The sequence below is a fragment of the Hylobates moloch genome, unplaced genomic scaffold (assembly GCF_009828535.3).
Source record: "Hylobates moloch isolate HMO894 unplaced genomic scaffold, HMol_V3 SCAFFOLD_16, whole genome shotgun sequence".
NCBI classification, from domain to species: domain Eukaryota; kingdom Metazoa; phylum Chordata; class Mammalia; order Primates; family Hylobatidae; genus Hylobates; species Hylobates moloch.
This window is the reverse complement of record NW_026652291.1, coordinates 54861251-54884939: the sequence shown is the minus strand read 5'-3', so window position 1 is coordinate 54884939 and position 23689 is coordinate 54861251. Positions and strand designations below refer to the sequence as shown.

General features: G+C 41.0%; 1 protein-coding gene across 7 annotated transcripts in view; it reads right to left on the bottom strand.

Moving 5' to 3' along the window:
- Window positions 1-23689, bottom strand: part of NIN (ninein) — a 77171-nt gene that overhangs the window by 33112 nt on the left and 20370 nt on the right. For 4 of the 7 annotated variants that reach the window (XM_058429276.1, XM_058429278.1, XM_058429274.1 and 1 more), the window contains exons 4-16: window positions 19656-19802; window positions 19008-19175; window positions 18048-18184; window positions 17568-17708; window positions 17104-17278; window positions 13493-13603; window positions 13018-13107; window positions 10788-10926; window positions 8811-8932; window positions 6892-7394; window positions 3518-5653; window positions 1816-1941; window positions 1637-1706 (exon numbers count right to left, since the gene is read on the bottom strand). In XM_058429276.1, the coding sequence (XP_058285259.1) occupies window positions 1637-1706; window positions 1816-1941; window positions 3518-5653; window positions 6892-7394; window positions 8811-8932; window positions 10788-10926; window positions 13018-13107; window positions 13493-13603; window positions 17104-17278; window positions 17568-17708; window positions 18048-18184; window positions 19008-19175; window positions 19656-19802 (4065 nt within the window). Of the gene's footprint in view, window positions 1-1636; window positions 1707-1815; window positions 1942-3517; window positions 5654-6891; window positions 7395-8810; window positions 8933-10787; window positions 10927-13017; window positions 13108-13492; window positions 13604-17103; window positions 17279-17567; window positions 17709-18031; window positions 18185-19007; window positions 19176-19655; window positions 19803-23689 lie in introns of those variants that run through there. The other 3 variants (XM_058429275.1, XM_058429280.1, XM_058429279.1) reach the window with 3 other exon arrangements.

Sequence of the window (23689 nt, the reverse complement as noted above, 5' to 3'; positions counted from 1 at the left end):
ACTCAGACTAACCCCACTCTACAGGGCAGCCCATTGTCCACAGCTGGATACGTGTCCCTCCAGATCATTTTCTATGCATATACAGAACCCATACACACATACAGATTCTTTTCTTCTCTTTAGCAAAAATTTGGAAATTTTATGTTTGGACAGTTTGCTTTTTCTACTTACTTACTTAAAGACTCTTTCCAGGTGGGCACGGTGGCTCACGCCTGTAATCCCAGCACTTTGGGACGCCGAGACAGGCGGATCACCTGAGGTCAGGAGTTCGAGACCAGCCTGAACAATGTGATGAAACCCCATCTCTACTAATAATACAAAAATTAGCCGGGTGTGGTGGCATGTGCCTGTAATCCCAGCTATTGGGGAGGCTGAGACAGGAGAATCGCTTGAACCCAGGGGGCAGAAGTTGCAGTGAGCCGAGATCGCACCATTGCACTCCAGCCTGGGCAACAAGAGCGAAACTCCGTCTCAAAAAAAAAAAAAAAGACTCTTTCCAAGTCAGTGTGTTCAGCAACCACCACATACTACTTTTTATTGGCTATAGGATATTTCATGTAGTAAGATATTCCATAATGCATTTATCTGTTCCCACATTGATTGATAGACATAAAGTTTTAAAAATCATTATTTCTTTTAAATGGATCTTTTAGAAAATCCATTTATACATGGTAGCATTTTGTGTTTAGAATTATTTTTTAGAAGTAGGATTGCTGGGTTAGAAGATCTGTGTGTATATATATATTCATTACTGTTTCAACAGATATCTCCAATATGTCTTCCTCACAGTGCTACCACCTTATAATCCTAACAACAATGCATGGGCACAGTCATTTCCTCACATCCTTTTAAATACTAGATATCAATCTTAACTTTTTGCTAATTTAATAGGTTAAAAAAAGACACTTATTGAATTTGCACTTCTCTAATCACTAATAAGGCTAACCATCTTTTGTATTTTTTTTCTGTGACTTCACTATTCATATAGATTGCCTATATTTCAACTGGATTTTCCCATTTATTTGCAAGAGTCCAAAATACATTTTGGATGTCAACACCTTGTCTATTTCAAGTGCTGAAAATACTCTTTCCCAATATGTCCTTGTCTTTTGACTGGTTCAGACAGATTCTTAAATGGCCTTCCCTTTTTATAACTGCATGTTGTAAGATTATACAAATTGAGCACTGAATGGCACCAGCTATCTGAATAAATTGTAATTCTGTGAAATGATATGCTGATTAGCTGGCATTCTGTATATGTGAAATTCTGCCCTAAACTTTCTGCTTTCAATCACGGTGAGGAAAAAGGAAGGGCTAACATTGACTGAAACTGCACAAGGGCTAGAGCTAGTATTTCATAGGTATGGTTTAAGAGGTATCACCTCCTCAATTCTGCTGATTATAAAGCTTTATCAAGCACTTAGGGCCTAGAATAATATATACATTATTTAACATAAAACAGGAAGCTAGTTTAGAGTCAGTATGAGGTAAGTTTCCATTTTCAAATTCAGAATTTACAACCTTACCATCATTAGCTATATGCTATTCATTACCGTGTGCTGTAAATTTACAAATTTCAAAAAACGGGAAAATTTTGGAATCAAAAAACATTGAGAAATACTAAGTATTTCCTTACCTGTTTCTTTAAATTTTCAACCATCTTCTGAACTGCAGTATTTTCTTGTTTTACAGTTTCCGTTTTTTGCCTAAAAGGAATGATGAAAATAAAATTTAATGGTTAGGCTTTAAAAGCTGATGTAAAAGAATTTTAGTCTTTGCAAAAATGTCTTAGGAAAATGTAAGTATACGTCTTACCACATTTCTTCCTGAGATCCATTTAATGTCCCTAATTTCAGGTTAGAAATGCTATCTTCTTCATTTAAAGTAGTAATTTCATTTCTCAAAATAGAATTTTCCTGTTGAAGCTTTTCAGATTCATATCTGAAGCAGAGATTGAAAAAAAAGTTACAAGGCAGTCATCTGGCATCTTTGGAAAATATTTTCTAGTAACATCCAAAAGGATGAGTATTCAATGCCAGTTAAAAAGAAAAGTCTAAATTAGTAGTCTCTTAGTATTTGGAAATTGAGTTACGACATATTGACACATTTCTTTTGGGAAGTAAGAATTTCACTAAAAGATGTTAGAGAAGTGTAGCTAAAAAACCCTTAAGCCTGGAGAAATGAATCGAGACTCAATGCTCATTCTGGTTGTTGATTTTTCTCAATGGCAAGCATACTGCTTTGAGCAAATGACTTCATTTATCTCAGTCTCAAGTCCTACCTGTTCTGAATACACGTAAGCCACGTTACAAAGCTATATTAGCTTAGTTTTAGGCCCCTGGGTACCTAGGGAAAGAAAATTCTCTATGTAAATCAAAGGGCCACAATGAAATATGTATACTGTTTACTTTGTGATTTTATTCATCTCATTATATTCTGATTTTTAGGACTAAAAATGGTCTGAAGAAGAGGAAAAACTACATTCAGAATTAAATTATTTCAGAGACATATCAGACTTCCTGTAATAGTTTACAAGTTTTTTTTTTTTTTGAAAAACCAAATTTGCTAGAAGACTATGCAATTATATTTTACAATGTCAAGTGGGCAGTGGTTCAAAATAATTCTACTTGTATCTCTGCTTTTCAAGCATATTTATTAGAATCTGGAGGCTTCTCAAATTATATGTTCTAAGATAAATTTCCACTGTTTTGTTTTGTCTCTCTCTTTTTTTTTTTTTTTTAAAGAGACAGGGTCTCACTCTGTCACCCAGTCTGGAGTGTGATGGCATGATCATGGCTCACTGCAGCTTTGACCTCTCAAGCTCAAGCATCCCTCCCACCTCGGCCTCCCAAGTAGCTGGGACCACAGGTGTGCACCGCCATGCCCAGCAAACATTTTTTTTATTTTTCTGTAGAGGCAGTCTCGCTATGTTCCCTAGGCTCGTCTGGAAACTCCTGGCCTCAAGAAATCCTCTTGCCTTGGCCTCCCAAACAGTTGAGATTGCAGGCATTTAAGCCATGGTGCCTAGCCATTTGCACTGTTTATAGGTTATCAGCATGTGCTTCAAGTGATATGAGCACAAAACTATAAAGACAGAACATTTTTTCTATATTAGCATAAGAAGTGAGTTCTTATCTAAGTTAATAATACACAAAAAGTCATTCATTTATATATAACATGTTTCCTCAAAATGAGGAAAGTAACACTTAGCAAAAAAAAAAAAAGAAAAAAGTTAAAGAGGTACATTGAGGATGCACGTGGTTAAACAGCAAACACTCGCCATTGTGAACTTTCACACCCCATATGAACATTTGTTTGCTACAGAGGAAGGGAATGCCTCCTAAACAAGGTTATTTTATTTGTTAACACGGCACAGAAGCAGAAGGAAGTCTAGAGAGTACTGCTCTCTTCTTGAAGACTAACAGGTTAGTTTCTCTAGGCACGGCAAGCAGTGGAAGTTAGATCTGGTGAGGTGCTCTGTGGGATTCGTGACGTCTAGAAGGTGTACATACATTACCTCAGAAGTTCAACTTTTTGCTGCATCTCACTGCACGTGATCTGCAAGTCATGCATCATTGCCTTCAGCTCTTCCTCCTTTTCTCCTTGAGAAAGTACATCTTTTTGCTTAACTAAAATAGTGACTCTCTCCTTCAACTTCCTAGTCAGCTCCTGTAACTTTGTTTTCTCCAGTTCTAACTCTGCTATTGTGGCCTGACGCTGAAAATGTTTGTCTTGAAAGCCTAGGAGAGTAGCGTTTTCCTCCAGTATAACTTGATTCTGTACTCTTGGCCTTTCTTGATGTGTCTGAATTGTTCCATGTAACCAGGCAATTTCGTGTGCTTTTACTTTTTCCAAGAGCTGTGTGTTCCCCTCAAGGTACTGGTTTTCTTGCTTACATTCTTCTATGACATGATGTACACTCCTAACCCTGGGCACACACTCTTCCAGTGTCTGATTGAGCTGGAGTATATTTCCATCAGGTTCGATTTCCAGGTTCTCTAAACTGGCTTCCCATAAGCAGCAGTCACACCGCTGGACCACGCTTTCCTGCAGCTTCTCAATCTTGCCTTGAAGTCTCAAAACCAGAACATTCAGCTCCTCATTTTCTATTTTGACCTCATCGTAACTCTTTTCCAGGCTAAGGAATGTTTCGGTGACTTCCTCCATTTTCTTCAGCTCATCCTGCAACCTGAAAACCTCTGCAGTGAGTTCTTTGTTATTTTCTAGTGCCTCATCGTAGCGTGTCTCCATCATTCTCAGCTCTTCCTGAAGGCAGTCATTTTCTCGGCTCACATCTTCATATAACAGCTTATATTTGGGAGAAGCCTCAGGGATTCTCTCAAGCATCTTCAGTTTCTTTTTTAGCACAGAAACATCAAAAAGTAGGTCCTGTTTCTTTTCAGAAGCTCGATCACAGTCCGCACATAACATCATTAGCTGTTCCCGAAGCTGACTAATCTGATTCTTCAGCTCCCAGGATTCAGTCCTGGTCTCTTCACTGTTTTCAAGCTCAGAAAAACCCTCTACTGAAGCTTCAGACTCCTCTATTTTGACTTGCTGTCTCTGAACAGAGCTCGTCCCTGTACTTCCCAGATCCCGGACCTCATCATCCAGGTCACTTAGGACATGCCGCCTGGTCACACCTTCTACTTGCTTCGTTCGGTTTTGCTGTAAAAACGGCTCTGTTTGTCCCGCAGTATTTCCAAAAAACTCAGTAGCTGGCTCATCCAAACAAGAAGACATTACTAACCCTGGCTCTAACTTTTGTAGCCTCTGTTGCAATCTAGAAATTTCAGTAGCCATTTTCACATTTTCCTTCACTGCCTGTTCATGAGCTCTCTGCAGGCTTAAGAGGACGTCCCCATTTTCTTCCAACAGCTGCTCCCCTTGCTGAAGCAGGGACAGGGCTCCATCTCCTTCCACCTCCTCCTCTCCTATCACCTGGCAACCACTCTGAAGCGTGGAGAGAGGAGATGCTGCCTGCTGCATTTCCTTTATTTTACTCTGAAGTCTGGAGATTTCTGTGCTCATCTCAGCTCTTTCTCGATCTGCTTTCTCACAGGTCGCTTTGTGAATGTTCTCCATGGCCAGAAGCTTGGACATCATTTCCTGCCTTTCCTGGTCATGTTCCATTTCTAGTCTTTCCAGCCGCTGGCTGGCCAGCTGCTCCGAAGCCCCTGCCTGGCACAGGACCTCCTCGCGCTCCCTCAGTTCTCTTTTGTGACTGCTCTTTAGCTCGAGTATCTGGTCAGACAGCAGGCTTTGCTGGGTTTCAGATACATTTCTTAGGTCTTCCAGGTCTTGGAGTAGCTGCTCTCTCTCGATGACCATGCTGTTCAAATGTTCTTTGTATGTTTTCTCCAGCATCTCTCTCTCCTGGGTCAGGACCAGAGAAGTTGCTTTCTCTCTCTTAAGAGTCTCTTTCAGCAGCTCCTGGGCTTCTGCACACTCCTGGGTGAGCTCGTCCTTCTCAAATTCCCACTGGGATTTCTCCTCGCGCTGCTGTTCCCGGAGGTCCTTCAGCTCTTGGCGGTAGCGCCCCTCCAGGCTTTGCAGAGTGCTTTCACACCTCTCAGTGACTTTCTGACAATCAGACTGAAACTGGGCTTCTATCTGAGAGGTTCTTCTATTACACTCTGTTTCCATTTTTTCCCTAAATATAGTCAACATACAGCATTATTGAAACTGCCGCCAACTCCAGAAGCAAACAAAAACCATTTTCCCATGCACTGAGAAAGCTGCTGAGCAAACAACTGAAATACTCTCTAAAAATGGTCTTAACTTACTCCTATGTGATTCATTTATACTGGAAAGGGATCTCATTTCTGAAGGCCAAGACTGGCAGCCATAATTCACTTAAAAGACTTACCTCTCTGGAGTTAGGGGGAAATCTTAGAAACTAATTTCTCTGGCATACTCCCGGATGTATTTGTTTATGGATTTTTAAACCAAAGACAAATGACCAAATGTATATTAATCTAATCCCTAACTTGGGAAATATATACCATTCCTTCATTTTAATTAAGCATGCATTATAGGATATCAGTCACATAAATGACACATATTAACAAATTCATTCTGCTTTTGCTTCTTACTTAACGAGGCAGCACCAAGTCAATCAGGATGTGATGAAACGAAGCCCTCAAATAAACCTGGGATTTCACATGAGGAAGGTAAGCACGGAGTGCTGTTTCTTAACTCTGGGAGGAAATGTAACCTTGCCTGGAATCCAGTTTATTAATAGCTTTTCTCAGAAAGCAACAGGATTGAACTAGGAAGGAACCACTTTTGGGATAATCTTATCCTCCTCTTGAGCTTTATGAGGTAGAATAAATCTTAATACGAGGAATACTTCCCTCTTTTACAAACATAACAAAATAAAAACAGTTCCAATCATCCCAAGGTAGGTTCACATCAAAACAATGGCAAAAACAGTAAAAAATATTTAAAAGAATCTACTCAATCAATGGGCTACTATGCCTTCTGATTTCTCCCAGTCTCTTAAGCGATTGGCACTTCTTATTTATTTATTTATTTATTTATTTATTTTTTGAGACGGAGTCTTGCTCTGTCGCCCAGGCTGGAGTGCAGTAGCGCGATCTCTGCTCACTGCAAGCTCCGCCTCCTGGGTTCACGCCATTCTCCTGCCTCAGCCTCCCGAGTACCTGGGACTACAGGCACCCACCACCACGCCCGGCTAATTTTTTTTGTATTTTTAGTAAAGACGGGGTTTCACCATGGTCTCGATCTCCTGACCTCGTGATCCGCCCACCTCGGCCTCCCAAAGTGCTGGGATTACAGGCGTGAGCCACCGCGCCCAGCCACAACTGGCACTTCTAATGCCCTGAGGGATGGCACCCCAGGTAGCTCCATTTCCCTTCACTTTCTTACCTTCCCTCCTGAAGCTCCCTTTGGTGCTTTTCCAAGAGCTCTTTTCTTAACTCCTCTTTCTCAAGAGTGTGTTTCTCCACCAGGCTTGTCAGCTGCTCCTGGTGAAACTGCTCTAGTTCCTGAGTCAAGCCTCTCACCTTCTCTTCTGTCCAGACACTACTCTGAAGGCCTTCCCTCTCCCGCTCAAAGCTTGCTTGAGCCTGTGTCAGTCTAGCCTTGAGCTCCATCTCATGTTCCAGCCTCAGCTTCTCCTGCAGGTGAGTCTTTTCCTCCTCAAGCTTCACTTGCAGTTGTTTTTTCTCCTCCTCATGCCTGCGAGTGGCCTCATGATGTGCCTCCTTGAGCACTGCTGCTTGCCCCTGAAGTTCAGCAATTTCATTTTTAAGGTCACTTATTTGTTTTTCTAAGGTGTGCATTTCGTTCTCATGCCTTTGCTTCATGTTCTCCTGTGCCTTCTCGCAGCTGACCACGGTTTTGTCCAGCTGCTTTTCATAATGGCGCACCTGAAGGCAGAGAGTGACACCACCACAAGATTACTCAGCTCAAGGTCACTGAATGTGAAGTGATGGAGCAGCAAGTACTTTTTTTTTTTTTTTTCCGCACAAGACATTTCTCATTTCCCTATTTTGTTTTAAAGTAACTGAATTCAACACTTTAAGCAGGATATTTAAGTCAGGCATGGTTTACATATCTCTTTCAAGTGGCTGAATTTTATTAGTGTCCGAACAACTTTATTAAGAACTGAGCAGCCATTGCACATAGATACCCTCTGTCTTCCCATGCATCCTTTCCAACTGTAAACTTGAGTCTTGAAACACATATATTTTTTGAGACAGGTTCTCACTCTGTCACCCAAGCTGGAGTGCAGTGGTGTAATTATGGCTCACTGCAATCTCCATCTCCTGGGCTCAACCAATCCTCCCACCTCAGCCTCCTGAGTAGTTGGGACTACAGGCACACACCACCATGTCCTAATTTTTTTTTTTTTGGTAGAGATGGGGTCTCACCATGTTGCCCAGACTGGTCTTGAACTCCTAGGCTCAAGTGGTCTGCCCACCTCGACCTCCCAAAATGTTGAGATTACAGGCATGAGCCACTGTACCCTGCTGGGTCTTAAAATACTTAATTAAATATTAATTGAACACCTATCAGGTACTTGCAGGCCTCAGAACACAACGCTGGGTAAGATACAGTCCCTGCTATCCAGGAGAAACCAGTCTAGACATGGATATGACAACTATAAGTACAGTAGGAGGCAGAAAATTAAAGGTATAGAAAAAAGAGCTACAATGTAACCCAGGGATTCAAAGGAGGGAAAAAAATCACATTTTAGTTGGAGAAATTAAAGAATGGCTTCATGCAAGAGGCAGCATTAGATATAAATCCTGAGGGGTAAGTAGACTTTCGAGGGGCAGAAAGAAACTAATATCAGCATAGTTTGCAACAGCACAAGCAAAAGAGGACAGAGTTTGATGGACAACTGGGAACTACCCAATTTAGCTGGAGGATAAGGTAACTCAAAAAAATGGTGTAAGAGAAGACTGGAAACGTAAGTTGAAGCCTCATGGTGAAGAGTTTAGAGGCCAAGGTTCAGAACTTGTACCTAATTTGGTAGGCAATGCAACATCAAAGGGCTTTTTTTGGTTTCACTGAGATGTTTTTAAAAAAGAAATTGGGAGATAATATAATGGGTTTCAAGCTTCAAGTTCCGTGATTGCCAGGGCTGAAGATATTACATTTTGGGGAAACTCTCCAGAAAAAAAGGGACTTGCTGTCAGCCTACAAAAGCATCCTGAGGATGTGGGTTCCCAACATAGAATGTGCTGCTCTATGAGAAAAAAGAATTGGAAATGCCCTACACACATAAGGCTGTCAGAGCCAAAAGAAATTAGAGAAGTGGATTGGTGGCAAGGACTTACTTTATCTTCGAGCTCCAGTCTGAGGCAACATATGTCCCTGTGATGTTGTTCTTTCATCTGTTCAATGACCAGCTCTGCCTCAATGCTCATATTCAATGGATTGCATTCTTCAGAACCGAGCCCTGAAAACACATGGGACTCATTGATCCTGCAGCAGGTTCTTTCAATAACACAATGTGGCATCTGAGGAGGGACATCCAGTTTAACTAAGGAATAATTTTCAGCCTGAATTACCAGAGATGTGAACTAATAGGAAATAACAGAGGCCAAGAGAAGTCTTTTCTCTTTTCAAGCATTAGGGCAAACAAGAAGAAATGAAGGTGAACAGATTCTTTCATGTACAGGCAGTGGAAAAAACCTTAATAGAATCCACCTCTTAGAATAGTAGGTGGTGGGGGGCGGGGGTGGAAATTGTTGCTTAAAGGTGGCTACCTCCTAATGCAAATGCTGCAAATTGAGGTAACAGCATGAGGTAGTTTGGTCAAACCAACCAGACTCCTACCCATCCAACAAATACTGAATGACGATGTGGCAGGAAAATGAATGGCCAGCATACTTGTTGCTATGCCTTGAGGAGTTAGCTTCATGGGTCACACTATCCATAACCCATCACTCAACATTACAGAAGACTGGCTATTTCCTATGAATTTCCTGGAGTGTGAGTAGATCCCCATTTTAAATTATCAGCTAAATTTTTAAAAAATAGGGCATAGGTTAGGAACCAGGATACAGGCAGTTGTGGGTAGAAATTCTTAACTCATGCATGAGCTCATCTCTGCAACTGCCCATGATGATAACTGAGAATGACACTGAAAATGTGAAGCATAAGTTGGGGGCTGAGCCTGTACACAGAAGAAAAGATTATGACTAATCTCTTAAGGCAGTGGGACCCAAAATAGCTCTGGATGTGGGGATACACAGGCAGATGGAAGAAAGGAACTTTTCTTGGGTATAGGTCTAGCAGCTGCAACTGGCAGTCTTGCTTTGGGTCTTCTCTTCATATTTGATGGCATATTCCCAACTGAGAAGTAACACCCAGGGTGTGAGCCACACCATGATGGTGCAGCTTCTTGTCCTCATGAGGAACAACCCCAACACTTGGCCATCTATGGAAAAGTCCATAACAGCTGCCGAGATATATCATATTATGAGATCCTCAGACTAGAATGAGCTAAGAATCAGAGGGGAGGTCTTAAGGCCTCTTCGTCTCCTCCTTCCCCAGTCTGTTAATTATTCTGCAGTAAGAGGAGGAATAAACAACCTGTGTAAGAACGACACTCCTATCCCCAGTAGCACTGGGGAAAGTTATTTATAACAGAATAACTGATTATGAGCTGTCTCTGAAATTTAAACTCAACACCCCCGAGAAAAGAGGTAGGCTATCAGGAGAGAGGAAAGGAGCTCATAGTTAATGCGGGAGGCTCCCAAACTCTGCCTTCCAAACTTGCCACTCAAAATCTTCCTCAAAGGCGCAGGAGGCCAGCCCTTATTTATCATCTTTGTTCTGCTGAGGCAATACAGACATTCAGCACAGCCAGTATAAGAAAACCAGCTATGGATTCTGTAGTTTCTGGCTGGCCTGCTCTCCAAAACCATCTTCATATGAGTTAGGCACACCCTTCCAAGGGGACAGCAATAGCTCAGTGTCTGAATTCTAATACTCCCAAGGCCTGGATTCCCAGATTTGCAGCCAGTTTTTTGTTTGTTTTGTTAAACAAAGCAAATACCCTCGTGGTTTGATTCTTCCATTCCTTTGTTGACGCATATCAAAATCAGATGGAAATGTTCTCATAAAAACTTCAAGGCCAAATGAAAAACCAGAACCACAAGTGAAACAGCTCAAGAAAAGAGTAATGGCCAAATTCTTTTTTTTTTTTTTCTTTTTTCAAGTTGCCAAAGTTTTGCAATTTTATATTGAACCACAGTTCTAAAAACAAGGGTAAAGGCTTTATCTACAGCCTGTCCGAATGTGTTTACCATGGTCGGGCTCAATGCCACCGCTGTTAGCGTCAAGTTCTTCTGACGGTGAGTTCTTCAACGGAAGCCTGAGCACTCTGCCTTGTGCACGATATTCTTCCAGCTCAGACTGGAGTTCATCTACTTGGTCTTGTAGTACCTGGGATTTAAAAACCAACACAGGTCTTAGATGTGACACCAAAAGCACAAGCGACAACAACAACAAAAAAGATAAATTGGATATCATCAAAACAAAATCTTTTGTGCTTCAAAGGACACTATCATGAAAGTAGAAATGTTTTGCAAATTAAGTATCTGATAAGGGACTTGTAACTAGAATATATAAAGACTATTATAACTCAATAATAAGACAATTTTTAAAATGGGCAAATAATCTGAATTGATATTTCTCTAATGATGATACACAGATGACTAATACATGTAAAAGATACTCAGTATCATTACCTATCAGGGAAATACAAAACGAAGCCACAATAAGATACCATTTCACACTTACTAGGGTGGCTAGAATCAAAAGGACATACAATAATGACTGTTGGTGAAGAAGTGGAGAAATTGGAACTATCATACTAGTGGGAATATAAAACTGCAACCACTTTGCAAGAAGTTTAGCAGTTCCTAAAAGGGTTAAACAGAGGGTTACCATATAACCTAGCAATTCTACTCCTAGATATATGCCCACACAAAAACTTGCACACAAATTTTCACAGCTGCGTTATTAATAATAGCCAAAACCCCCCAAATGTCCATTAACTGGTGAATGAACAAAATGTGGTATATCTACACAATGGAATATTATTCAAGAAATGAAGAACTGATACATGCTACAACATGGATGAACTTTAAAAACATTATGTTAAATGAAGGAAGCCAGTCACAAGGGCTAATACTGTAAGATTCCATTTACATGAAATGTATAGAATATGCAAATCTGTAGAGACAGAAAGTGCACTAATAATTGCCTAGAACTGGGGGGCTTGGGAGAGATGATGGCTAAGTGGAGCAGGGGTTTCTTCCTGGGGTGATGAAAATGTTCTAAACTTGAGTGCGGTGATGTTTGCACAATCCTGTCAATACAATAGAAGACTGAATTTATACCTTCAATGGATAAAACATATAGTGTATAAAGCTGTTAAGAAAACAAGTGGATGAGGCTGGGTGGGTGGATCACCTGAGGTCAGGAGTTCAAGACCAGCCTGGCCAACATGGTGAAACCCTGTCTCTACTTAAAAAAAAAAAAAAAATCAGGCGTTGTGGCAGACGCCTGTAATCCCAGCTACTCGGGAGGCTGAGGTAGGAGAACTGCTTGAACCCAGGAAATGGAGGTTGCAGTGAGCTGAGATCACACCACCGTACTCCAGCCTGGGTGACAGAGCTAGATTCCGTCTTAAAAAAAAGTAAGAAAGAAAACAAGTGGATGAACTGGGGGAATTTCTGAAGGTAGAGCTGACAGATTTTACTGATGAATTCATTAAATGTAAAGACATTTAGAAAATACCTCTATTTAATTAGAACCAAGAGCTAAAATTTAATTATAAAAGCAGTAGAAATGTTTTCTTAACCATGTATGTATATTTCCTGAAAAGGAGGGCTGCAAGTAACTTCATAATATGATTGTTTTACTCATCTCTGCACAATTAAACTTTTTATCTAAGTAGCTGGAACTCAGTTATATTTGTCTCATTAAAATAAACACGTGTTTCTGGTTTAAGAAAAAAAATTCAAATTCCTAACTTCAGGGGAATTTTTTTTAAGTCAAAGATTCTTGTTATTTCTAAAAATGTTTCCATCTCTCCTAGAAGAAATTGGGAATGATTTACTAGCTAAGACTTCAGTGGTTTCTGTTTCATTTGTATTTTATAAATAAATGGAGTAAAAAATGTATTCAGAAAAAAAAAAACCCACAGGACGAAACCAAATCACATCAGATTAGATCTGCAGTGATCAATGAGGAAAGGCTAGTTTTTGAGTAATAATGTTAATAGCTAACATTTATGTAAGTGCTAACTCGATCCTTGGCTCTGCTCTAAGCACTTCACATATACTCACTGATGGAATTTTTGCTACAGCCTTTTGTGGTGGGTACTTTTATTTTTACCATTTCATGCATGAGGAATGGAAGTACCCACAGATGAAGTGACTTGCTTAGGGTCACAGAGCTAGGGAACGGGGAAGCTGGGGTCTGAACCCAGGCACTCCTGCACTTACTCAGTTCTCTTTGTCTACCTACCCTGCACTGCCGCTCATATTCATTTCTCATCTGTGTCAGTCTCTCTTCTTGCAGGAAGAACTCAGCACTGCTAGGATCGAGGTCACCAAACTAGAAGGGGAAAAGGGCAAAGCTGTAATTTTTCCCGAGTGTCCTTCTTTGACCCAACACAGCAAAGGCCCAGTTTCTGGTATTCACCCAGTCTCTTGAGTATGATAGGAATGTGACATGTAAGCACGAACACCACCAACTGGGTGATGGGGAAGACGCACTAGAGTGACGTGTTCGATGAACACAGGCATCATTTCTCAGTGCCAGGCAGTATTCTCCTTCATAACCAACTTAGTAAATTATATCCCTACAAAAGTGAGAGCACCCTTTAGCTACCCCAGTAAAATTCCCTAATAAAAATGTTCTGGTGGCATTGGTTCCGTTCTTTTGAGTAAACTACATAAAATAGGCTGCCTATCAGGAAATGAGATTTGAACAGGTTTACCTTTTCTGCTAACACATTTTCCAAATTTCTCTGAAGTTTGTTTGTCAGATTCTCATATTCTGCCAACTTCTCTGCATTTTCCAGAAGCTCATTTTCCAGACGACTGTTTTCCTGAACAAGTATGGGGAAATTAAATGTGGTACAGATTAAGAAATTAGCAAACTGTGGTATTATTTTATATACAGCATAAATCAGTACTGTAGATTAAAGATGTTCATCTATCTTAAAAGCTGTAGTAGACTACAGGAGGCAAAAGTAAATATAAAAGGTTGATATCTATTTTATAACAACAAAATAAGTTTGCCCTTTTGTTTTTGACCACGTAGAACTGTGCTGTCCAAAACAGGTAGCTGCTAGTAGCCATACTGGGTACTGAGCCCTTGAAGTGTGTCTAGTACAAACTGTAAGTTTAAAATACACACTAGACTTTGAATAGCCCCAAAATGTAAAATAGCTCAGTAATATTTTTTGTATACTGATAATGTGTCAAAATGATAATGTTTTAGAGATACTGGATTAAACAAGATTATCTGAAATTAGTTTCACCTGTTTCTTTTCACCTTTCAATGTGGCTACTTGCAAACTGAAATTATAATGCAGGCCACATATGTGTATCTATTGGACAGCATTGCAGTAGAATATGAAAATATTCTCAATACATAATATTGACAAATGAAAGAAAATGATTACAAAATACCTTGTTCAGCTGCCAGCAAAAGAGAACTCAGAAAAAGTATAAAAAGTAGAGTAACTCTAGGCCAGGCACGGTGGCTCACGCCAGTAATCCCAGCACTTTGGGAGGCCGAGGTGGGCGGATCACAAGGTCAGGAGATCGAGACCATCCTGGCTAACATGGTGAAACCCCATCTCTACTAAAAATACAAAAATTTAGCCGGGCGTTGTGGCGGGTGCCTGTAGTCCCAGCTACTTGGGAGGCTGAGGCGGGAGAATGGTGTGAACCCGGGAGACGGAGCTTGCAGTGAGCCGAGATCACGCCACTGTACTCTAGCCTGGATGACACAGCAAGACTCCATCTCAACAACAACAACAAAAAAAAGTAAAGTAACTCTAAAATCAATTTATTGATATTATGATTTGGTGTATATTTAATTTATAAATTTATTTTGGTTTAAAGATGTAAAAACTGTACATATAAATTGCTCATAATTTGTATATGTTTATATTATAATAACACATCAACTAAAATCCATAAAAGTTTTTTAAAAGGATCTGTATATAATTTTTAAGAAATATTTCCAACCACATTTGCCAAAACACACACACACACACACACACACATACACAGACATGCCATTTGACATTTTTCTTTTCCAGTGTTAAAGGCTGATTGGAAGAACATCATTTTCTAAGCACATTTTGCCAAAAGAATACAGAGCCAGTATATTTTTAGTATATTCTAGTTCACACCCTCATACAGCAATATAAGTAAAAAAAAAAATGTACTTAGAGCATTTAAAAAATACTAACTTCCCCTAAAATGCCAATTCTATAACATTAATCTTTCAAAGTACACCTAAATGTACAGGCTAGAACAACACAGAGTAATCTCTGTGTATCAGGCAGTGCTGGTGCTCTGGAGATTGACAAATCAGATACTGTTGTTATCTTGGGGAGGGAGGCAGATGTGGATACAACTCTATATGACCCAGTAGGAAATGTGCTATCTCTTGGCAAGAAAAAAGTAAATGTAATGGGAATGAAAAAGTAATTTGGCCTGCAGTGTTGGGGAAAGCAGTGAAGGGGCATAAATGTGCTCTGCCCTCTGAGGCAGGGAGAGAGCTGGGGTAGGTGCAGTGGGGTGGGGGAGAGCATGGCACTGGGACTTGGTGGCAGCAGCTCAAGTTTGAAAGGTATGAGGACGAGCTCCTTTTCAAGAGCCTTGACTGCTAACACATTGTTTTTGTTGTTTTTTTGCAAAGGGTGGTAACAGCATGATTGTAACTGATCTTTAGTTAAGTAACTGGTAGCCATATGGAGGTGGAAGAGATGGAAGAAAGAACTGTTCAGGATACACATTAATTAGCTGAGACATCATGATGAATTCTGAACCTAATCAGAGGCTGGGGAAATGCAGAGGAAGGAGATAAATCTGAGAGTCACTTCGGAGCATCAACATAACTTACAGACTGATGAGTAATCATGAGGGAAGATGACGAGGAATTTTAGCTTCTGAGACTTACACCTCATGGTGTTGATGTTGATTAGGGAGAAATTCACGAGATGAAACAGTTAGATGGCTAGGGAGTGATAATTAGCTCAGTTTTTGATGTGTGGAATATCAAGAACCTTTTGCGATAGCAATAACAGCAAACATTTCATATGTACTTATTATTTTCCAGACACTGTATGTGACTCATCTCATTTAGCCCACACATCAATGCTATAGGGTAGGTATTATTATGGTGCCTATTTTTAACATTAGGAAACAGGCTGAGGAACCTGATCAAAGTTTTCAGTAAGTGGTGGTACCCAGATCTGAACCAGGCAGCCTGACTCCAGAGCTGTTGCACCTTATTATCTGGTGTAAGAGTCCAGCGAAGAGAAGGACCACTTCTTTCACTGAGACACAGGAAACAGGGGAGGATGTTTGAGAGGCAAGGCACATTTGGAGGCTGAGGTGGGAGGATCACTTGAGGCCAGGGTTTGATACCAGCCTAGGCATCATAATGAGACCCTGTTTCTACAATTTTTTTTTTTTTTTTTTAGATGCAGAGTCTTGCTCTGTCGCCCAAGCTGGAGTCTAGTGGCACAATCTCTGCTCACTGCAACTTCCTCTGCCTCCCAGGTTCAAGCAATTCTCCTGCCTCAGCCTACCAAGTAGCTCGGATTGCAGGCATGCACCACCACACCCTGCTAATTTTTTGTATTTTTAGTAGAGACAGTGTTTCACAACTTTGGCCAGGCTGGTCTCGAATTCCTGACCTCAAGTGATATGCCTGCCTTGGCCTCCCAAAGTGCTGGGATTACAAAACACATTTTTAATTAGCTGAGCATAATAACATGAGCCTATAGTCCCAGCTACTTGGCAGGCCGAGGCTTGAGGATCACTTGGGGCCAGGAGTTTGAGGCTGCAGTAAGCTATAACTGCACCACTGCACTCCAGTCTGGGTGACAGAGTGAGACCCCATCTCAAAAAAAAAAAAAAAAAAAAAAAAGAGAAGAAAAGGCACATTTGGAGGCCGGGAGAAACAGGCATCCATGTAGCAGGAGGCAAGACCATCTGCTGAGAATGAGGGGGGCGGGCAGGCGAGGAGATGGGGATCTGAGGGTGAGGGCCAGGTTTGGAGTAGCAGCGGGAGGAATCAAGGGGTCAGCCAGGTGCCAAACAGCCCTGAAGACCTAGTGAACCCACAGTGCGAGAGAAGAACAAGAGATGCTAATCAATACTGTGAGCAAAGCAGGAGCCTGGGTAGCCCTGCTGAAATCCAGATTTTAGCAGGGCCCTGCCAAGTCTGGGTGAAGACCCAGCTGGGCAAACTTGGAGGATTTTTGGACTGAACCCTGTGCAAACATGCCCGCTTCCAAAGCTATAGTTTTCCACGTGGTGTTCCCAGCAGGGACGCAGACCACAGAACTAATAAGATGATTACCTTTAAAGAGAGGGCAAGGCGGTCTCGGATATAGTTCTCTTCTGTTTTTGCCTTTTCAATTTCCTGTTCAAGTTCTGAACGCTGCTTGCCTGCCTGCTGCAGGATCTGCTCTCTCTCTTTTCGGAGTTCATTTTTTAAGGCTGCTATTCGCTCCTTGTACTCTTCATCCAGTTTCCTGTAAGGAAGAAAAATGGACAAGCTGCCACCACGTCTTTCAGAAGTCCCAGAATCAATCTACCAAAAATGGAAACACAGAGGCACAGAGATGAAAAGCACCTGGATAAAATATCTAGTGTACCCTGCTTTCCCTTAGGGCTTGACCATATCTGAGTCACTCCGGCAAGGTGTGGCCAAGAGGCTGGCCAGAAAAGTCCCCAGTGCACTGTTCTGCCCCTGCAGCTGCAGGCACCACTGCCCTGGGCCAGGGTGGTGGGTGAGGAGGAGCCTCACTCTGCTGGCCTCACCTGAGGTTGTACTCATTCCGCCGCTCTATGGCCGCATGGTGATCATCCACCTCCGAGGCCATTAAAGACTTGAGCTTCTCGGCCTTGTCCAGATCTGATCGTAGCTTCTCTTTTTCTCTGACCACCTGATCAACTCGTTCCCTAGGATCAGAAGTACACTGAGTTAATGGGAAACTGTTTCTAAGCAACAAGTAGACCCAGAAAAGCTCTCATCTGGCTTGCATCAATACAGAAGCAAAACTAAGACAACCAAAACCCTCCCAAAGCAAAAAGGCATTCCACCCTTCCCTTCAAAAGCCTACATGTCAATCTAAGTTCTCCTTAATTTTCCTATAGTTTAAGGAAGATGTGTGCAGCAGTTGGATAGAAGATGAGCAACATTTGCATACAGAATAGAAGGATGTCTATCCAAGGCATCCAAATGACTTGCTGGACAAGTAGAAAAGGGAATGGGGCAGGCGAACCTTCTGCTCAACTCACAACAAATGCCGGATTTCAGCCTTAAAGCTGGCCAGAGCCGCCTGGTGAATGCTGTTCTTGGTGACCAAAAGTTCATTTTCAAGGGCCAGTGTTAATTCTGTCAAATTGATGTTTCCATCGAGGCTAAAATCCAAGGCCTAGAAATCAGAGCAAGGCATAAATTCCAAAACAAATCATTCATTCCATCTTCTGAAAGCAGAAAACCTGAAAGCTATACAAACTCTGAGAGCTGACAATGATCTAGAAATTAGACAATTCCATTGCTTTAGTGATTGCTTAGGAACAGCCATCAGTCTAGAACATAGTTAAGTTTTCTCTAAGCAAAGCATAACATGGTTATTTGTGTTAAAAAGAAAAAAAAATTATCTCGGCCAGGTGCAGTGGCTCACGCCCGTAATCCCAGCACTTTGGGAGGCCGAGACATGTGGATCATTTGAGGTCAGGAGTTCAAGACCATCCTGGCCAACATGGTAAAACCCTGTCTCTACTAACAATACAAAAATAGCCCAGCATGGTGGTGTGCGCCTGTAGTCCCAGCTACGTGGGAGGCTGAGGCAGGAGAACCTCTTGAACCCCAGGAGGCGGAGGTTGCAGTGAGCCGAGATCGTGCCATTATACTCCAGTCCAGGTGATAAAACGAGACTCCGTCTCAAAAAAAAAAAAAAAAAACCCAAAAAACAAACAATAACAACAACAACAAAACTATCTGGCCCTGTAAATAAACACAATTGTAAGAGTATTTCTCAGGTCAATAATCTGGGGTTAAAAACATGGAAAGTACTTAACAAAAGGCTCCTGGTTAAAAGGGCTAAAAAAAGTTACCTTTTATCTTTAAGACTTTGTGAACAGAAGTACCATTAAGGAGAAATAAAATCAAATCACAGTTTCCAAAAAAAAAAAAAATTGAAAATTTTCAACCCTTCTCCAGTTTGTCATTTTTCTCAATTTCAGCTGCCACACCTTCAGGATCTCCTGGCTGTTCTCAATGCCCTCTTCCTGCCAGGTGTCGAGTATTCTCTCCACAGATGCATGGCCCATCCCATCATCCAGGCAGGAGAAGACCCGAAAGCCAATGGTACTTGTCATTGCTGATGAGGTTGTGGTACGTCGTCCACTCTCATCGAAAGACTGGAAGGAGGAAGAGACTTGAGTAAGCCTAGCTTGATTCCAGGCATTTCAACAAGATATTGGTCAGCCCTGACCAGGATGGGTAGAAGGCATGTTTCTCTAATTTACGGTGCCAGGAAAAAAGTCATGCAGCCTCTCTGATCTCGGTTCCCAAGTGAGTCAAGCCTACAGAGCTTATCAAAACCAACTGTTTTGGTAGAGAGTTCTATGACATAGACGAGATATGTCCCTAATTAACACCAGGTTTCTTCTGACCCAGAGCTGACATGACAAGGCATAATGAGTGGTCCTCCCACTGTAATTTATGGTCATTTCTCAAACCCAACCTTTCCTTCCTAATGGTTAAGTCTTTCTAATTCTTCTTTTGCTTCCCTCTCTTTCCTTAGTATTTAGCTTCAGACAACAGATTAATTTATTAGACATTACTTAAATGGGTTCTAACTTTTACTCACAAAGAAAGCACTTTTGCTTATTTTTTACCTGCATGGAAAGGTGCCTTTTTAGTTGTCTATATGGAGTAGATGCTGATGGTGTAAGAGATTTTCCATTTTTAAACAAACCGTAGAAAAAATCTTCTACACTCATTGTACCGTCAGGATCAAGATTATGGAATACTTCCTCGAGCATCTAGAAAAGAGTCATCACATATTTTAAATACTCCATTCAAGTATACAAGGCCCAAAGTATACTTCCGGCCAATACTAATCAGTACCATGGTTGGTCCCAGGACTCCAGAAATATAATTATGCCCCTTTATTCTCACTTTACTGATTTCCCTTTCCAGTAATGATATGCCCTCCTCCTTCCCATAAACTCAATAAAAGTCAATTTCCAACATCTTCATAATCTTATGCAATTTAGCAATTAACTATATTCTGTTTTACACTCCTACAATAGGCAGTCTTTAATGTTGTTACACATTATTCTTACAAATTTAAAAAAAATACCTAAATAATATAAAGATACAGCTTCCCAGTGTTGTAACAGTAGAAAGTGGTTGGACATCTGTTACACTTTTATACTGTGGTGACTCTCGGTGATATTTTATGTTGAATTTTTGAAATTGGTAGGCTAGCACAGCAGAATTTGGTCTGGGACAGATTACAATGATCTGATTACAATTAAGATTTGGAATCTGAAATCCATAACCTGGGGTTTAGAACCTTACTTGTAACAATACTGAGTGTGTTGGCTTTTTGCTTTAATGTTTTAGCACAGGAAAAACAAGACTTTATGTGTGTGCAATAGAAGGGTTCCAAGACATGTAAAGGCAAGGGAGTTTTGACTGGCTAGTCCGCACCCTCTGATGGTAATCAAATAGCCCCTGTCCTGTAATAGGGAAGGGGAGATTGGGCTACAGCCCCATCTAGAGGCTTGCCTGGGAATGGCTGGTTCCCTAGCTCCACAGAGGAATGAGAAGGTAAATAGAGCAACGTGAATCATTGAAGCCACAGAACGAGGAGGAAAGGCAAAGCCCTCCCACTAACAGTCAGATTCCTCTTTATTCTGGGGTTAAAATGTTTCTATAGGAACATGCCTCCAATGTACAAAATGGAAATCTCTTGGAGAGCTTGTTAAAATGAAGACTCTAATATGGTAATTCTGGTGGTGGGGACTCAGATTCAGCATTTCTAACAAGCTCCCCGTTAAGGCCCATGCCACTGAGCAGTAAGGAGACAGAATAAGCAACAAATTGCTCTTGTTGCATTTGAGCCTACAACTGGACTCATTCTAACACAGGCCTAAATTCTCTGCAACACATTCTCAAACTACTAATATTCATTTTGTAAATCTGGACTACTGCTAGGATTTGTACCATCTCATTATTGTTGATTTCATTCTTCGTGTAAGGGCTTGAGGCAATTCTTTCATCTCAAATGCCTTTTTTCCCCCAATTCACACCCAACAGGAAACATTAGTTTCCATTCTTGCTTTCATACGACTTCCTCTGGAGGGAACTCTGAAACAAGAAAACCATTCTAAAGAGTGGAAACGTTTGCAAGAAGCAACAATTCCTAAAAGAGGATCAAATCAATGGAAAGATATTTGGGGCAAGATTCTGAGGTTGCCAAGATCCCTTAACTTTTCTATCCTGTTCTTATCAACCAAAATAATATTTTCTTGGAGGACAAGGCTTTCAGGACCTTCATACCAGAAATTACAGTCAAGTCCAGGTGTGTTGACTGAAGTTAACAAGGTTAAAAGTTTGGCTCTAACCTTAGATCCACACTGCTTGACCTTGTGACATTAGCCAAATCAGTGCACAGCTTCCAGACTGCCTAAAGACCTCGCACCTAGAAAGTCCTTCCGGTTATTTTAGATGGTGGACTGGGCAAGTGATGAATAAAAGAGTGTGGATTCAGAAGACGGGGGGAGCTACGCAGAAAACAATGCCAGTTAAATGGCCAACTAGGGCACGCTCTACACTTTGAGCAGGAGCTGTCTCTGGAACTGTGAGGACATTCTTATTGTTACATGGACCAGGTCTTTGGATAAACTGGTTTACTGAAGTGTAAGTTGGAAAATAATCACAAACCCAAACACTCAAAGAGGCCCAGCAGATGATGTCAACGAATGAGGCAAGATGGGTTTAAGACATCAGAAAGTAGTGAGTGCTGGGAAACTGAACACAGGAGTGCATGTCCTCTCCAAAGGAGCTGGCTGCATCTTACTGCCCATAAAATGGAGCCAAATCTTTGGATTTTTAGAAAAATCTCCTGATTTTTTTTTTCAATGTAGCAAAAAGTTCAATTTTAAAAACACTGGGCATGACAAATAAAATAGGCTTGGGGCCAGATCTGGCATCAGGCATGCTGGTTTGCCTCTCTGCCCTGTCATTGTTCTTGCTTTCGGAAAGGAGTGTGCTAGTTACAGGCATAAGACAGTGACTCTAGTTCCCCTTCACGAAAGCAAGGAACAGCCATGATTTCACTGTCTCTACCTATAAAATGAGAGGTGACTAAATCTAAAATGGCTTTCAGTTGTAAAATTTTAGGATTCCAAGTAAATGAGATCATCTTGAACTTCCAGCTCCTCTGTGGTTTAGAGCTAGTAATACTAAGTACTATAGAATTTCCCTATTTTTCTTTAGCAGGAAAAACACTAAGTAAAAGCTATATTCATTGAGCAATCCTCTACTTGTCTTCAGGCCAGAGGAAAATAACTAAATGTGCTACTTCTTTTCCTGAGCTTTGGAAACCACCACAGAAGAAAATGCAGCTCTCCACAAGTGGCTACAGTTTATTCCAAGAATTGATTTTCGATAAATAATCCAAGTTTGTGCAATATTTTTTGGCAAAAACAACCCAAGGTTCTGCATATTGCACTGATTTACAATTCAGGAGAATAAATTTAATTTTATGACTTAATAGTCACTAATGAAAAATAAATTACCACTAAGCCATTAAAAAGGTAAACAAAAGGTATACAATGGTCAAATATACATGGAAGAAGGGGAAAACAACAAAAAAAAATTTCTGTAAGCTAGGCTACGTGAAAACTTTTAATAATAAATCAAAAGCTATTATTTGTTTAGAAAAATACCACTAAACAAATATTTCTATTATCTGTTTAGAAAAATAATACCACTTATCCCCCGAGCAAGCAGAAAGCATGGTTTCAAATATCATTATAATCAAAGATTCCCAAAGCGACAACTGTAGCCCTAACCTAACTCTCTCCAATCCTTATTTTCAGCTCGTTGAAAGGCACATCGTAGAATTATTTCTATTCTTTTTTTTTTTTTTTTTGAGACGGAGTCTCGCTGTCGCCCAGGCTGGAGTGCGGTAGTGCAATCTCGGCTCACTGCAGGCTCCGCCCCCGGGGTTCACGCCATTCTCCTGCCTCAGCCTCCTGAGTAGCTGGGACTACAGGCGCCCGCCACCACGCCCAGCTAATTTTTTGTATTTTTAGTAGAGACGGGGTTTCACTGTGTTAGCCAGGATGGTCTCGATCTCCTGACCTCGTGATCCACCCGCCTCGGCCTCCCAAAGTGCTGGGAAGACAGTGGCGTGAGCCACGGCGCCTGGCGAATTATTTCTATTCTTATGTTTCACGGCCATTCATGCACCCAGTCCTATCAGTTCCTCTCTTAATTTTTTAGAAAACATAAAGCTCAGAGTTTTACCAAAGAAGAGTCTTTTGGGGGCTCCTTCAAAACTCTTCTTAGTATTTTCAAAACAACCAATCTACCCTTTACCATTTTCTCATGACCAGAATATTGTAATGGCTGCTGGCTGCTCTCACCCAAGGCTCTCTTCATGCCAATATGTAAAAGCAGTTTAGCTCCTCGTCAGCAAGCAAGATTTTTCTATATATTGCTCAATCTGCTTAAGAACTCAGAGATGATATTGAGATGTTCTTTCCAAAAACTTAAATTTATCCTTCTGGCCTTCAAAATACTCCCCCAACTCAAATCTACTGAAATCCTTGCTTAATTCTTCCTCCACGTTTCCCACAATTGACTCTGCGAATGGCACCTCTACAGATACATCTGACATCATGGCTACACAGAG